The sequence below is a fragment of the Cottoperca gobio genome, chromosome 18, assembly GCF_900634415.1.
Source record: "Cottoperca gobio chromosome 18, fCotGob3.1, whole genome shotgun sequence".
NCBI lineage: Eukaryota > Metazoa > Chordata > Actinopteri > Perciformes > Bovichtidae > Cottoperca > Cottoperca gobio.
This window is the reverse complement of record NC_041372.1, coordinates 53,330-68,553: the sequence shown is the minus strand read 5'-3', so window position 1 is coordinate 68,553 and position 15,224 is coordinate 53,330. Positions and strand designations below refer to the sequence as shown.

The 15,224-nt window shown below is 41.0% G+C and overlaps 1 protein-coding gene across 5 annotated transcripts in view; it reads left to right on the top strand.

Annotated features, from left to right (window-relative positions):
* Positions 1–15,224, top strand: part of sorcs2 (sortilin-related VPS10 domain containing receptor 2) — a 309,446-nt gene that overhangs the window by 281,676 nt on the left and 12,546 nt on the right. For all 5 annotated transcript variants that reach the window (XM_029454505.1, XM_029454504.1, XM_029454501.1 and 2 more), the window contains 8 exons: positions 3,878–3,998; positions 4,103–4,236; positions 4,756–4,875; positions 8,783–8,954; positions 9,037–9,223; positions 11,010–11,143; positions 11,467–11,590; positions 12,204–12,316. In XM_029454505.1, the coding sequence (XP_029310365.1) occupies positions 3,878–3,998; positions 4,103–4,236; positions 4,756–4,875; positions 8,783–8,954; positions 9,037–9,223; positions 11,010–11,143; positions 11,467–11,590; positions 12,204–12,316 (1,105 nt within the window). The remainder of the gene's footprint in view (positions 1–3,877; positions 3,999–4,102; positions 4,237–4,755; positions 4,876–8,782; positions 8,955–9,036; positions 9,224–11,009; positions 11,144–11,466; positions 11,591–12,203; positions 12,317–15,224) is intronic.

The window sequence follows — 15,224 nt, the reverse complement described above, 5'->3', positions numbered from 1 at the left end:
ATCTCACACAAGCAAGTAAACTCACAATCAAACCCATAACTTTGAGCCAACCCACCTATGAATTCTCATCATAATCCTGTAATCAGTAATAATACAAAAAAACACACTTCCTGTGTCATTGCAGAGGTCCTATAGATCGTTTCCAGTAAAAATATATCCATCTTGAACATCGTCACATTGATAAAAGCCCAGCTGTTGCAATCTTTGAAATCAGATGATCGATGTGTTTATTTTCGCGATGATACTTGGTAAAACGGCATGTATCAAGCTAATAGCGCTATTTTGATATTTGCTAACGGGGTGCCGAACTCTGACATTTCGATTGAAACTTCTTTTGAGCCAATCGGAGCTTCCATGTGTTATCTACAGCCATCAAGAGTGTCAACTTGATAAGGAAGTGCAAGCCCTCTTCTTTTGTTTACAGAAAGAGCCAGCAGCAGCCCACTCACGTATTGTGTAGCCAATGAACTGCTGGAGCTTTAGACATATGACAACCATGGTTTTATTTTTACAAATGTTATTTTTTATCAATAAATATTATAATATCTCCAAATGCACAGCTTGGTGTTACTATTAGAAAAACTAAGAAGTTAAGTTTTGGACCTGAACTTGGTAACACTTGGTGCTATGTTTATATTGTGTTTTCCAGTTCATACCTACCAGCTATACCCACATCTTCAGGCATCTTTTTCAACAACAAACTTCAGGTGGAGTGTATTTTCTTCAAATTCAGTATATTCAGACCACTATTACTCAGTACCAGAAGCACTTCGAGTGATTATTCGATGTTTTGCAAGAACAATAAGAGAGTTATCTTTTGAATGAGACCAAAACCATGCAGCTGGTGCAAATGGTTGAAGAGCAGCTTTCAATTTACTTTGGGTATGTTGTTTGTATGTATTTTCAGGTAAATTCGCCCACACTGTAAGAGGTTAAACACAAATTAGACAAATTGAGGTAGAGAAGATTCGTAGGAAGTGTTTCGTCAGCATTTCAGGTTCTGGTAGAGGAGAAATGGGCAAACATATGTAGAATTGGCCAGAGATCTGACAACCCATTTTAAACACTGGTTAATTCATTATTATTATTATTATTATTATGGTATTATTCATTTTGATGACCTATGGTATTTGTTTTTTAGAGCAGCTTTTAAATTCACTCCTAGGCCATATTGCTATATACATTAGCTAACAGAAAGTCACCTCTGCTGCTGATGCCGCAGTACCAGCAGATGAATTTGTGTTGCTCCATAAGGGTAGTTTGTGAGAGCTCACTACTGGATTGTTTTGTGTTACTGCAAGGAAGCAATGGAAGAATCCCAATAAATATCCTGAAGGATACAGGAGATTATGACTCATAAATAGTGTACTCCATTGACACCATTGAATGTATCCTTATTTGTTGGATGGGTTTAACCATTGTGCCTATTCCTTTGCATGGCATTATCCTATGTGCAAGGCTAGGTGCTCCCAGCACTGCCAATTGAGGGGGTTCACTTTATTTTGGGAAACATTTTTGCTGGTAGCCATGCTTGGGCCAACACTCCTTGGTCACCTTTGGTAACACTCTGGTTGACTCTGTTTCTGACAACAGCTCCAGTGGGTTACCAGATGTATTTCCAGCCATACACACAATGGCTAGGGCTGAACTAGATGACAGTAAGTGTGGTGACCTTACATTGAAAGTTCCCTCTCAACAACTGTTGCAGAAACAGCAGAGTGAAAATAGGTATTTGACCCTGTTTAGTCTGATGCGGAGATAGCCAGTGCTGCCAGTGGATACTTTTTTTGCAGAATGGGCTGTGTAGAAGTTGTTTTCTCTGGTAGCTCCTCACAGGAAGCTGAATGGACACAAACACATTACTTGGAGCCTGACAAGATGGAGTTTTGTGTTAACTTGTGATACCGCGTTTCTCATGTATCATGGTATCATGGTATCATGAGATCAAGCCACCACGAATCAAGCCACCATGCAAGCTAAACGTTTTCTGGACGTGCGTAAAAAGAGAAGTTTCCTCATATATATAAAGGTGTCACGTGAGCCTGTTAACAGGAAAGCTGAACCATGTTGTAAGTATCTTCTTATGATTATGTGTCTGAGCACTAGATATCCTGCTGTGTACCCATTGTGGTCGATAACAACTAAAGCTGTGGCATAGGTATAGTGTATCTCTGTGTTTGGCATCCCGAAGGTTCCACCACCTGATGAGTCATGTCATGTTTGGAGGGATGTTCTGTTTGTGTTTGGACAATGTGATTACAGGGGGATGGTCCATAGAGGCAGAAGAGGTTGATCCTCCTCTATTTTTGAGAGGTAAGAGGGAGATCAAAAGACAAAAAAGAGTTATTGGTTGAAATAAGTCATTAACAAATCTCAGTATAATTTTTTTTTCTTTATTTCTCTTCTTTGGAAGAAAATCCATTATTTAAATTCTGATTGAGGGGCTCTTGATTTCCTCCTTAAGGCGGGATCTCTTGTATCAATTTAATGTATGGCCAGACCACGTAAAATGATGCTCCAATGGAGGACTTCCTCCCGAATCAATTACCAACCACAATACAATATTGATATTGCGTTTATCCAATGAATTTCATCTTCAATTCTCAACCACTGTATTTTTTTGTTGAACATAAGAAAGTAGAGATAAGAAGCCAACTAGTGTAAAATAACATGGTGCAGTGGGTTGTGGTTTGCCTATGTGAATAATTGTCTTTTGCACTTTTCCATCAAGTTGAATAATGTCTGTTTCATGATAGCATGTTATTATGTGAATTGAAAGGTTTAATAAGGTTTAATTAATGTTTGAAGTCTTAAATGAATAATGAGAAGCTGGATACTGAAACTTTAAATTGGTCAGACTTAGATCACAGTCATGCTGTTTTTATCAGATCAGTCTGATTCTTAGCAAGCATGATTATAAGTCTGTGTCCATGTACTCGGCACAAAGTCAAACATGTTTCCGGTGGGTATTGGCCTTCTCCTGGGTTGTCCTTTGTTACTGATTCTGATTTCATGGACAGGATATCAAGGTGTCTGGTTTGGGGATCTCAGAATTGCGTCTCTGCTCTTTGTTGATGATGTGGTTCTGTTGGCTTCATCAGATCGTAGCCTCAAGCACGCTTTGGGGCGTGAAGTGGTGGGGATGAGAGTCAGTACCTCACAATCTGAGGCCATGGTTCTTTGCCAGAAAACGATGGATGCTCCCTCCAGATTGGGAGTCAGACAGAGTTCAAGTATTTTGGGGTGTTCCTCGTGAGTGAGGTTAATGATTTACCAGTCCATCTACGTTCAGACTCACCTATGGACACAAGCTTTGGCAAGTGAATGAAAGAATGAGATTATAGATACAGGACGCCGATATGAGTTTTCTTTGTAGGGTTGCCGGGCTCAACTTTGGAGATAGGGTGAGGTGCTCGAACATCCGTTGGGAGGTTAGAGTGGAGTCGGTGCTCCTTTGCGTTGAAAGGGTCAAGTGGTTTGGGCATCTGATCAGGATGCCTCCTGGGCGCCACCTGTTGGAGGTTTTCAGGGTATGGCCAACTAGTTAGAGGCCCCCGGGTAGACCCCGAACATGGTGGAGAGATTATATATTACACCTGGCCTGGGAATGTCTTGGGTCCCCAAGGAGTAGCCGAAAAACATTGCTGGAGGGAAGAACGTCTTGAATACCCTGCTGAGCCTGCTGCCTCCACGACCTAACCCCAGATCAGTGAAAGATGGATGGATGGATGGATAAAGAAATGTTATAAACTTAATCTGATATAGATTAGATTTGACCTCTGTAGTTATATTAGCGGCATACAGTTACACATCGAGATGTGGAGGAATATAATATGAAATGATGTATTCATTTTTTATCTGTTGTGTGTGTTCGCAGTGTGTTTGGCCACATCAGCTACAGGTCAGACTGGGAGTTGGTTAAAGTGGACTTTAGGCAGTCTTTCCCCCATCAGTGTACTGAGTCAGACTACGAGTCCTGGCAGCTCACAGACATGCAGGTAATGCACACACACACATAAAGTAAAGACATAAATAACTACAGTGCTTATATTGTGTGCTTATATTGAAAACTAAATTCTAATTTCTTCATTGTTACCCTCAGGGAGAGAAGTGCATAATGGGCCAGGAGCGAAGTTTCAGGAAAAGGAAGGACACAGCGTTCTGTATCAAAGGAAAAAGCTACACATCAGCTCTCGCCACCAAACCCTGTCATTGCAGCGAGAAAGACTTCAACTGGTAAGCACTTCAGAATTGTAGAAAAACACTAAACAGACTTTAGATAAAATTTCCCGAGATTATTGTATTTTAGCATTTGACATACTTAGTATTAAAATATGCATGATTTAAAAACATAGATAAATTAATATCATCACCATTGAAAAAACTCCTTATCGATTAAGTGTCTTTTAAAATCATATAATGCTTTAAATGAGTGCACAACATGTGATAAACTGAAGTTAACCATATTAACAATACTTAATCTCTGTTGCTTCAGGTGCCTTCACCTTGTCCATTATTTTCTCAGACCAGCACATTTTGTTGTGTATTATGTGTTAAAATAAAACTAATAATAATGAGACATTATACTTTTAAGACTCATATACATTGCATATGCAAAATATGTGTAATGCTCACAGTAAAGTTTACATAAAAAATATTAAATTACACACATGCTACTGTGTTAATTTGCAGTACAATGTGTTTGCTCATTATTTTTGCTATTCATATCTGTGTGTCTCTGGTGTGTGTTTATAGTGACTACGGTTTTGAGCGGTCCAACAAGGAAGGCAATAACTGCTTCGCTGACTTCTGGCACAATCCAGAATCACCACCCGAAGACTGCCATTTAGGACAAACCTACGAGTCCAGCACTGGGTCTGTGCATGGGCACACACATTCACACACACGCACAAATATTTTTTTGCTTTGTGAATGCATTAAATACATTAGATATATTGTGTTAATAATTAAGTATTAGAGGTAATGTAAGGCCTATTTTTATATTGATCTTATCATATCACCCTCTGAAATACAAGAACATAATCGTATTTCCAAAAATATTGAACTATTTTTTTATCCCTTTGTTGCATAACATGGGTCCAAATAGACCCAAGTGAGTTTTAATTGTAAATATCTTTGCAATAAATTACTTTAATCATTCAGAATTCCAGGAATTCCTCAATTAACTTGTTTTTGATCATCACAAATTGTTATTTTTATTTTTACTTTCTTACTTTTTGAATAAAAATCATTTTTGTATCACTATCCTTCTAATGCGCAACATGGGTCCAAACGGACCCGTATTCGTTTCCTATGTGATTTCATGCATGGCTGAGTGTTTCTTTGCTATATTTTTGGAAATCAATTTATTTAATCTTTTAATATTCCAAGTATTCATTAAATATCTTGTTTTTGATGACCGCAAATTGACCATTATTTTCATTTTTTCTTTCTTCATTTATAAACTAAAATATTTTTTGTATTACTACATCAGGTTTACACAGACGGGTCTAAAATGACCCGTGTGTGTAAAGTGTGATAACAATGAAAAACACACATACTATAATAATAATGTTCCATCCATCCATCCATCGTCTACCGCTTATCTGGGATCGGGTCGCGTGGGCAGCAGCTCCAGTAAGGAGCCCCAATCTTCCCTTCTCCGGGCCACAGCTCCGACTGGGAGATCCTGAGGCGTTCCCAGGCCAGTGAGGAGATATAATCTCTTCACCGAGTCCTGGGTCTTCCCCGGGGTCTCCTCCCAGCTGGACGTGCCTGGAACACCTCCCTAGGGAGGCGCCCAGGTGGCATCCTTACTAGATGCCCGAACCACCTCAACTGGCTCCTTTCAACGTAAAGGAGCGGCGGCTCTACTCCGAGTCTCTCACGGATGGCTGAGCTCAGCTCTCTTTTCGTCACAACGGTGCGGTAAAGTGACTGTAATACCGCCCCCGCTGCTCCGATTCTCCGGCCAATCTCTCGATCCATCGTCCCCTCACTCGCGAACAAGACCCCGAGGTACTTGAACTCCTTCACTTGGGGTAATGTATGGCCAGACCACGTAAAATGATGCTCCAATGGAGGACTTCCTCCCGAATCAATTACCAACCACAATACAATATTGATATTGCGTTTATCCAATGAATTTCATCTTCAATTCTCAACCACTGTATTTTTTTGTTGAACATAAGAAAGTAGAGATAAGAAGGTTGAGAAGGATCTCATCAACCCCTGCGGATTTGCCATTGTGGAGTTTTTTGACTACCTCAGTGACTTCCATCAGGGAAATTGACGATGATCCCCCATCAGCTTCCAGCTCTGTCTCTACCATAGAGTCGGTTAGTCGGATTCAGGAGTTCCTCAAAGTGCTCCTTCCACCAGCCGATAACCTTCTCAGTTGAAGTCAGCAGGATCCCACCCTTGCTGTACACAGCTTGGATGGTTCCTCGCTTCCCCCTCCTGAGGTGCCGGATGGTTTTCCAGAAGCACCTTGGTGTCGACCGAAAGTCCTTCTCCATAGCTTCTCCGAACTTCTCCCACACCCGCTGCTTTGCCTCTGACACGGCAGAAGCTGCCGCCCTTCTAGTCCTTCGATACCCTGCAACTGTTTCCGGAGTCCTCCCGGATAACATAACCCGGAAGGACTCCTTCTTCAGTCGGACGGCTTCCCTGACCACTGGGGTCCACCACGGTGTTCGAGGGTTACCGCCCCTTGAGGCACCTAAGACCTTGAGACCACAGCTCATCACTGCAGCTCCAGCAATAGAGGTTTTGAACATCGCCCACTCAGGTTCAATGCCCCCAACCTCCACAGGGATGGCTGAAAAGCTCCGCCGGAGGTGTGAGTTAAAGATCCCCAGGACAGGGGCTTCCTCCAGACGTTCCCAGTTCACCCGCACTACCCGTTTGGGTTTACCAGGTCTGTCCAGAGTCTTCCCCCACCCCTTGATCCAACTCACCACCAGATGGTGATCAGTCAACAGCTCCGCCCCTCTCTTCACCCGAGTGTCCAAAACATGCGGCCTCAGATCAGATGATACGATTACAAAATCGATCATTGACCTTTGGCCTAGGGTGCTCTGGTACCACGTGCACTTATGAGCATCCTTATGTTCGAACATGGTGTTTGTTATGGCCATTCCATGACTAGCACAGAAGTCCAACAACAAACGACCGTTCGGGTTTAGATCAGGGAGGCCCTTCCTCCCAATCACGCCTCTCCAGGTGTCTCCATCGTTTCCCACGTGTGCGTTGAAGTCTCCCAGCAAGACTACGGAGTCCCCTACTGGAGCCTCCTGCAGGGCTCCATTCAGGGTCTCCAAGAAGGCCGAATACTCAGAACTGCGGTTTGGAGCATAGGCACAAACAACAGTCAGAGTTTTCCCCCCCATAACCCGAAGGCGTAGGGAGGTGACCCTCTCGTCCACCGGGATAAACTCCAACGTAGCGGCGCTCAGCCGGGGGCTAGTGAGTATCCCCACCCCGGCCCGACGCCTCACACCTTGGGCAACTCCGGAGAAGAATAGAGTCCAACCCCTATCCAGGAGTACGGTTCCAGAGCCAAGACTGTGCGTGGAGGTAAGCCCCACCAGATCCAACTGGTAGCGATCCACCTCCCGCACTAGTTCCGGCTCCTTCCCCCACAGAGAGGTGACGTTCCACGTCCCCAGAGCCAGCCTCTGCTACCCGGGTCTGGTCCGTTGAGGTCCCTGACCATCACTGCCACCCGTGTGACCGCACCCAACCCCAGCGTTTTTTCCCATGAGTGGTGGGCCCACAGGATGGATGGATGGGAGGCACAACGTAGCTTCTCCGGGCTGTGCCCTCCCTCTGGGCCTGGCTCCAGACGGGGGCCCCGGGCATCTTCCGGGCAGGGTCTCTCCTTTCCTTTCCCTTTCTTTCATGAAGTCGTTTTTGAACCATTCTTAGTCTGGCCCCTCACCTGAGACCAATTTGCCTAGGGAGACCCTACCAGGAGCACTAGGCTCCAGACAACACAGCTCTCAGGTTCATAGGGACACACAAACCTCTCCACCATGATAAGGTGATGGTTCCCAGAGAGGGAATAATAATGTTGTTAAAAATAATTATTAAAGCAGTGGTTTGGACCAAACAATACATTTAATATTTGAAATCTGTATTTGTCCCTTTGTCACAATCACACATAACATACATCATACAGCCGATAACACTGTGAGATATTGAACTGTAAGTGTATCTGTAGTGTAACTGTGTTGAACTGTGGTTAACGTATAAAATGAATGAAGAAAATAAAATAAAACTGATTAAATAAAAACTTATGGGTACAGCTCAAACTGCCATCTCAGTGCATACATGCCTCACAGATGCCAGTCACATGTTTGTGCTCCTCCACGGGGCTATTGCACCTTTTGGGTCTTTGGCACCTGAGCAGATCTTCCTCTTCACTTGGCCCTCCTGTCAGGTGTCCTCCTGTAGCTGGTGGTGGCTGCGTTTAGGTCTAAAATGACCCGTGTGTGTAAACAAAAACTGTTTTAGTTCATAAATTATGAAAGAAAAAATGAAAATAATGATTTGTGGTCATCAAAAACAAGATATTGAATGAATACTTGGAATATTAAATGATTAAATAAGTTGCTAAATAAATCAGCTATGCATGAAATCACATAGGAAACGAATATGGGTCCGTTTGGACCCATGTTGCGCATTAGAAGGGGTTTATATAGCTTGTGTGTCAAAGGGTTAAAGACACTGCATATGCCTCCATACTCTTACACTTGCACTGTCGTCTGCTGTGTTTCAGCTACAGGAAGGTGATATCTAACCTTTGTGAAGGGGGACTAAACAAGCAGCAGAGTGTCAAACAGCACAACTGCCCTCTGCTTCCCCCTAAAGGACTGCAGGTTGGCATCAAAGGGCAGATGTTGGCTGTGGCACCTGGTGATGACATCACATTCATTGTCCACCAGGAACAGGTAAGATGAAAGTTTTCGGTTTTTCCTTTCCTTACTTCTATTCAATTTAAATCTGCTGAAAGTCCTTATTTCTTCCAACCAGGGGGACACCAGCAGCACCAAGTACCAGGTGGACCTCGGTGACGGGGTTCGGGCCATCTACCAGAACCTGACGGTGACAGATGAGCCCATCCAACATCGATACGAAAATCCAGGCGTTTACAAGGTCACAGTGAAGGCCAAAAACATGGCAGGGCACGACGAGACCACCATGTACATCCAGGTCACAGGTCGGCCTCACAGACAGTCACTGAATGATGTTATTAGACAACTGTGTATATTTTGTCATGTTGGAAGGTAATCTTTAGAGGGCAAGTCCAAGTTAGGTCTTAAGTATTTTGAGTGTTATGTTCCCGGTCTAGGGGGAACCTAGAAATAAAATGCTGTGTGACTCCCAACTCCCAACTCCCAATTCCCACTCCCAAGGTCAGTCGTGTCAGAGTTAATCAGTGCCAAAAACAACAAACAAAAGTTAGCTAATCAAAACCCTAAACTTTTAAACACAAAATAAAAAAATGTAAAGTCTCTAACCTAAATAAGAGACAGCTAACAAAAAGGGCTTCTCACTAGTACCAAACTGCGATCTTGTGCTTGTGAACACACAATTGTCTGACAGTGCTGGCTCCGCAACTACTTAACGTAGAGCAGCTGTCAAACATGACGTCACACCACCTTTTGTGTTAAATAATTTATTATGACCAAACTTATCAGAAAAATCATCACTTGAACATACTGTACATGGGCCTGATAAAATGACCTTTAAATGACTTGCCAATCACAAGGTAGCCACGCCCTAAAGCTACCCTGGTGTATCATCTATTTTACTCTAAATGGGAACATCATTTATAAAATGAACACCATGATGTATCGAAGAAGACTTAAAACTAACAATTGAAACAATAAACTTGGAAGTAAAATGTTTACTCAAGTAATAAATCAAGTTAGAAGTAGGTTCATTTTCTCATAGACTTCTATACAATCGGTCTGCTTTTTGCAACCAGTGGAGTCATCTCTGCTGACTAATAGAAGGAATACAGGTTTAAGGAACTTCCGCATTGGCTTCACTTTTTATACCGTGGGGCGATCGAGATGTTTCGGCTTCACTTTTGGTCTAGCTGCAGTATCGCAGACTACCCACATATCCCAGAGTAACCACGATTTGATATTGTCATGATTTCTTTAACAAAATGATACAAGATGAAATGAAGAGAGAAAGATTCCTTTATTTCTCAGACAAAATACAAATACAAAATATATCATATATATCAAATATATAAAACTTCTACTTCTGGATCTTAAATCACAGAAACAAGCTGAGAAAGTATTAGAGGTTAGCTTGCAGCCCATCCATCCTAAAAAGAATACAGATGTATTGAAGAATTGAAAGTAACATCTGACTCTCACTTTGGCCATTTGTTATTAACATTAGAAAGATTAATGTAAATGGAGGTAAACACAGGCTTGTATTATGATTGACAAAAAACTTTAAGTAAATGTCCTGAAATGCAAATCATAATTAGCTTAGTGCACAGACAGAACGTGTGTGTGTGTGTCAGCTGCGAAGCCCCGCCCATCGCAAAACGGAGCGAAGGAGAGAATGTGAATGCGCAAAGTAGACAGTACAAAGTGAAACGTGCACATAAATTAGATCAATAGCATAAGCGTTTAGTTTATTTAATAAAAGAGCACCTGTCAATGTGAAAAGTGAGTTGTTTTAATTTGAGAAAAAGAAAAAAAAACACCTGCCAAGACAATGGTAGGGGAAAGACTGCAACTAACTTATAATGGCGGTTTCCTTGTTGTGACCAGAACAGTGTCCTGACACATCAACAATTATGCACAGGTGACAGGTATACTGTAATTCCAAACGGTCCTTTCAGCAGCCAAAATAATTGAAAAATGTACTAAATTTATGTGACTTATGTAACTGAATGTATGTGAAAACCTTCAGTTTTCAGTGTTTGAATTAAATAATTTCCTTAGTATTCTTATAAATGAGGTTTTCTTCTCTTACAGCCCCTCTACAGAAAGTGCACCTGGAAGTGGTTCCCATCACTGGGAGAAACCATGAGGTAAATCTTACAGCCATAGTTCTTCCCACTGAGGCCAACCTGTCTGTCTTCTACTGGTGGATCGGAGACAACCTGCGGGTAAAGGACGCACTACAAATTTCATTTTCTAACATCTACTAACATCAAATTCAATTCAATTTCAATTTATTTTCTATTAGTTGAAAAAAGACCATAAAGATTCAGCTGGAAATCCTCTACATTAATTAATCGCTCGCTCGAGTGACTCTTTTCACATTGTCACATTGGTGTGAAATTTCAGATATAGCCACTTTAAGTAAGCCACTATAAGTAAGAATGACAGTTGAAGCCACTTCCATCATGTCATCCCAGACTTTTCAAACACACCCTGTATACACAGTTGACCTAACTAACAGCCAAACTGTTGTGACTTTCTCATGTAGCCTACGCTGACTCTACAGAACAGCCTTCTGACTCGTTTCCCAGAGACAGGAGAGTTTTCAGTCACCGTCCAAGCTTCTAATGGCCGCTCAATGGTGCAGGATACTAGAACAGTTCAAGTCTACGGTAATAATGACATTTTAAAGAACCTCAGTTCTCAGCCAATGCAGTCTCAATATTTTATCCACTCTTCAGATGTGATAGTAAATCATGCAGATTAGGGACCAATATGACTAATAATGACCAATATATACCATAGTTGATGTGTAGCATTACTGTATCTATGTATATACTACTAGCTTAAATCATACATTTATTCATACATTTTGAAAAAAACCTTACAGAGCTATCAACATCTCACTATTTTCCTCAGCTGATGGTGTTGCTCAGTTTGAAAACATACTTAAATTATTTATTTGTCAAAGTCAGATTTAGGACAAGTCAATCTTACCAAAATAAGAGTTTTAACAGCTATTCTTGGTCTATGACTCACTCAGAAACAACTGAGGTGAATCTGCTGCCTGTAATTTTTCCACTGTTTCCTTAAAGTATAGTACAATTTCTTTTGTTGTTGTTGGTAAATGTTTCACAGTATGAATTATGCCAGATTTCTTTTTACAAACAGATGCTTGTTTTATTTATAGACTTCCAGCTTTTGTTTCTTAAAAGAGCAAAAGTTTAGTTACTGTTTAAAACAGTACAGTACAAATATGACTGTGCCTGTTCTATCCAATCCCAGATAACTTTGAGGTCATCCCTCTGAGTTTCAGCACAAACCTAGACCGCTTCAACCCTAACATCCCAGAGTGGAGAGAGGACATTGGCCAGGTGGTTACCAAAATACTCGCAAAGGTAGGACTTTAAAACTAAATTGCTTGCCACCTGCTCCAAATTAAATAGAGGGCAGTATTTCACCTCTAAACTGAGTCCATACAATCTCTAATGTTTATATTTTAGTTGTAGTAGTTTGGCATGTTTATTGTATTCTAATGCATTCTTTATATTGTGTATTGCATTTACTCCTGTGTAATGTATGTCAGTCAGTGTGCAAGAATATGCATGTATTTAAGAGTTAGTATTCCTGCTGAGTGCTGATTTACATGCAACATCAGAAAGTCCTCCCTCTATTGTGATTTCCAAAAGTTTAAATTCTTCATTAACAGAATGAGTTTCCTGGATCGAACAAAAGTCGGCATCAAAGTTTTTTGCATAAGGATTAATGCCTTTTGTTTAGTAATGTCTTTCAAACCTTGAGCGTTAACTGAAAAGAGCTTTATAAAATAAATTATTAAACAGAACAACTGTCACTGTAACAAGAAAGTTGGTTATGTGCTGAAAGCAGGAATTATCCTCCTAGCAACCTTCACAAATGCAGATTAAGGAACTAATGCTTCTTCTTTGAGTAAATAGAAAAAAAGTTCCTTAAGTTAAAAGCGTCTACCACTCTGCCGCCATCTTGACTTCAAAACCTTTCGCTAACTAATCTCTGAGGCTGTATACCAGGGGTCACTAACAGGCGGATCGCGGTCCGAGTCCGGACCCAGACGCCAACCTATACGGACCCGGACCGGTACTTCTATTTTAACGGTGCATTTATTTATTTATTTTTAGCTTTGCGCATTCCCATTCGCTCAGCTCTTTATCACGAAGGGCGCCGCTTCGCACACACCTACACACACAAACAGAGGGGAGGAAAGGAGAGGAGTGAACTAGAGGCTGTGTCTCAATTCAGGGGCTGCAGCCTTCGGAGGCTGAATTTGTAGACCGATTACGTCACAGCGGCCGCAACAGGGGTGTCCCATTTTGGCGACTCCTTCAGATGCAGCCGACAAATGCAGCCTTCTTTTGCCAGATTTGCAGGATACATCTGATGTATCCTACACAGCCTTAGGTATCCCAAGATTCATTGCGCGCCCAGAGAAAAGAATTCTGACGAAAAATGGCGCCCCTTGACCCAGCAGTAGCGACAAATGGATATACTTTTAAATGTAAGTATTGGGTTTCAACTCGCTCGATACAAATGTTATAAATTCAAAGGACCTTAAAACATAACATTTTCGCTAAAATGACGGTTAAAATAGTGCCAATGCTAGTTAAGCTAGCTGCTCAGCACCTTTTAGGAGCGGCTGCTTGGCTGCCGGCATCCGACCTAAGTTAGCCTTTTAAAGTAGAACTTTTAAGACCTTAACTTTCAAACCTAAGAGTTGTAAATGTTGTTTTATAGTTTACATATATTGTGAACGATTGTAAAGATAATGTATACTTCATATTACCTGCTTGGTTTTCTGACAGTTGAATATCACTTAAAAGGTCCAGTGTAATCGTTCGGATTGATTATACATATTTTATTATTTATAATATGTGTACTTATTTTGCAACTTAATCTGCTTTGTTTAGTGGTGTATAGCTAAACTTGCTCTAACATGTTGTTTTGTTTTAGGGAGGAGACAGAGGCAGGAGAGCAGGGAGAGGATGGACAGACTCTTCTCTCTGCTGGAGAAACTTGTTGACAAATGAAATGTAAATGAATTGAAATAAATAATATATATAATGATGAATATATTGTGTATTTTATTTACATGAACTATAAATTAAAATATAATTGATTTCAAGGTTCAAGAAGGATTTATTTTGTACATATGATTCATTCATTTAGAAAAGCGATTATTTAATTTAGAAAACTACCCATCAATGAATGGAAATGAATGATCAAACAAAGAAAATGATTGAATGATTATAAACAGAAACGTATTATAAAACAATAACATTTACAGTATATACAGATAAAGTTTGCTGCTGGACATGGATGTTATGCCACAATAAAGCCCCTGGTGTCTCCTGATGCATCATCTGGGGGTGTCTCCAGTGTGTATGAGATGCCCCTCCACTGTGATAAAGCATATCTTCAATCAAGATTGAAAATCAAAAAATTAAATATTTTCTCTGCTTCCGTATTATTTCTGCTTCCGTTCTCTGGGAAAAAAAATGCTAAAGTAAGCCGTCAACTGCGCTTGATAACTTCTGAGAGTTGCTAGGCGACGGGAACGGCAAAAGGTAGGGGCGTGAACAGCTGGTGAAGTACCAGGAAGTCCCCCGTAGACCGGACCGTCTTCATTTCGTAGTCCGCTCAGTTCAGCCTTCACGGTATACGGAGGACCCGGCCTCCAAAGGCCGCAAAGGCTTGTTAAGATGGTTTGAGACTGATTTATTCTAACATTGGTTGAGACTGTTAAATTAAGATGTGAAACAGTTAATAAAAAAGCAATGTACAATCACAATTTTAACATGCAGTTTTTAGAAAGTCTATTGTTTACATGTACCATGTTCACTATCGTAGTTTAGTTTGTTAACATGCTAACATTTGCACTAAACACGAAGGACAGCTGAGGGTGATTGGACTGTTTTGGTATTTTTTGCCAAACCAACCTGACCCGATGATGATGGTGCTAGAAGAACAATAAAGTGATCAATGACGTCATTAGAAATCATCATGAGAAGAACATTAATAGTTGTACCAAATGTCATTGTAATCCGACGAAGAGAGGTTGAGATGTGACGGACCAGCCTTGATGCTAGCATAGGTAAAAATAGGTTGGAAAAAAAATAATTCAGAGAAAGATTACAAAATAAAATGTAGTTTTGAATGTAGTCAAAATATGAAGTTCACTTTTTCCTATGCGTTGTCATGGCAAGTATGTTAGCAAATAGTTGTCTACAGTATAAACATATCCAGCAGACTCAGAGGGATATTAGCATCCCA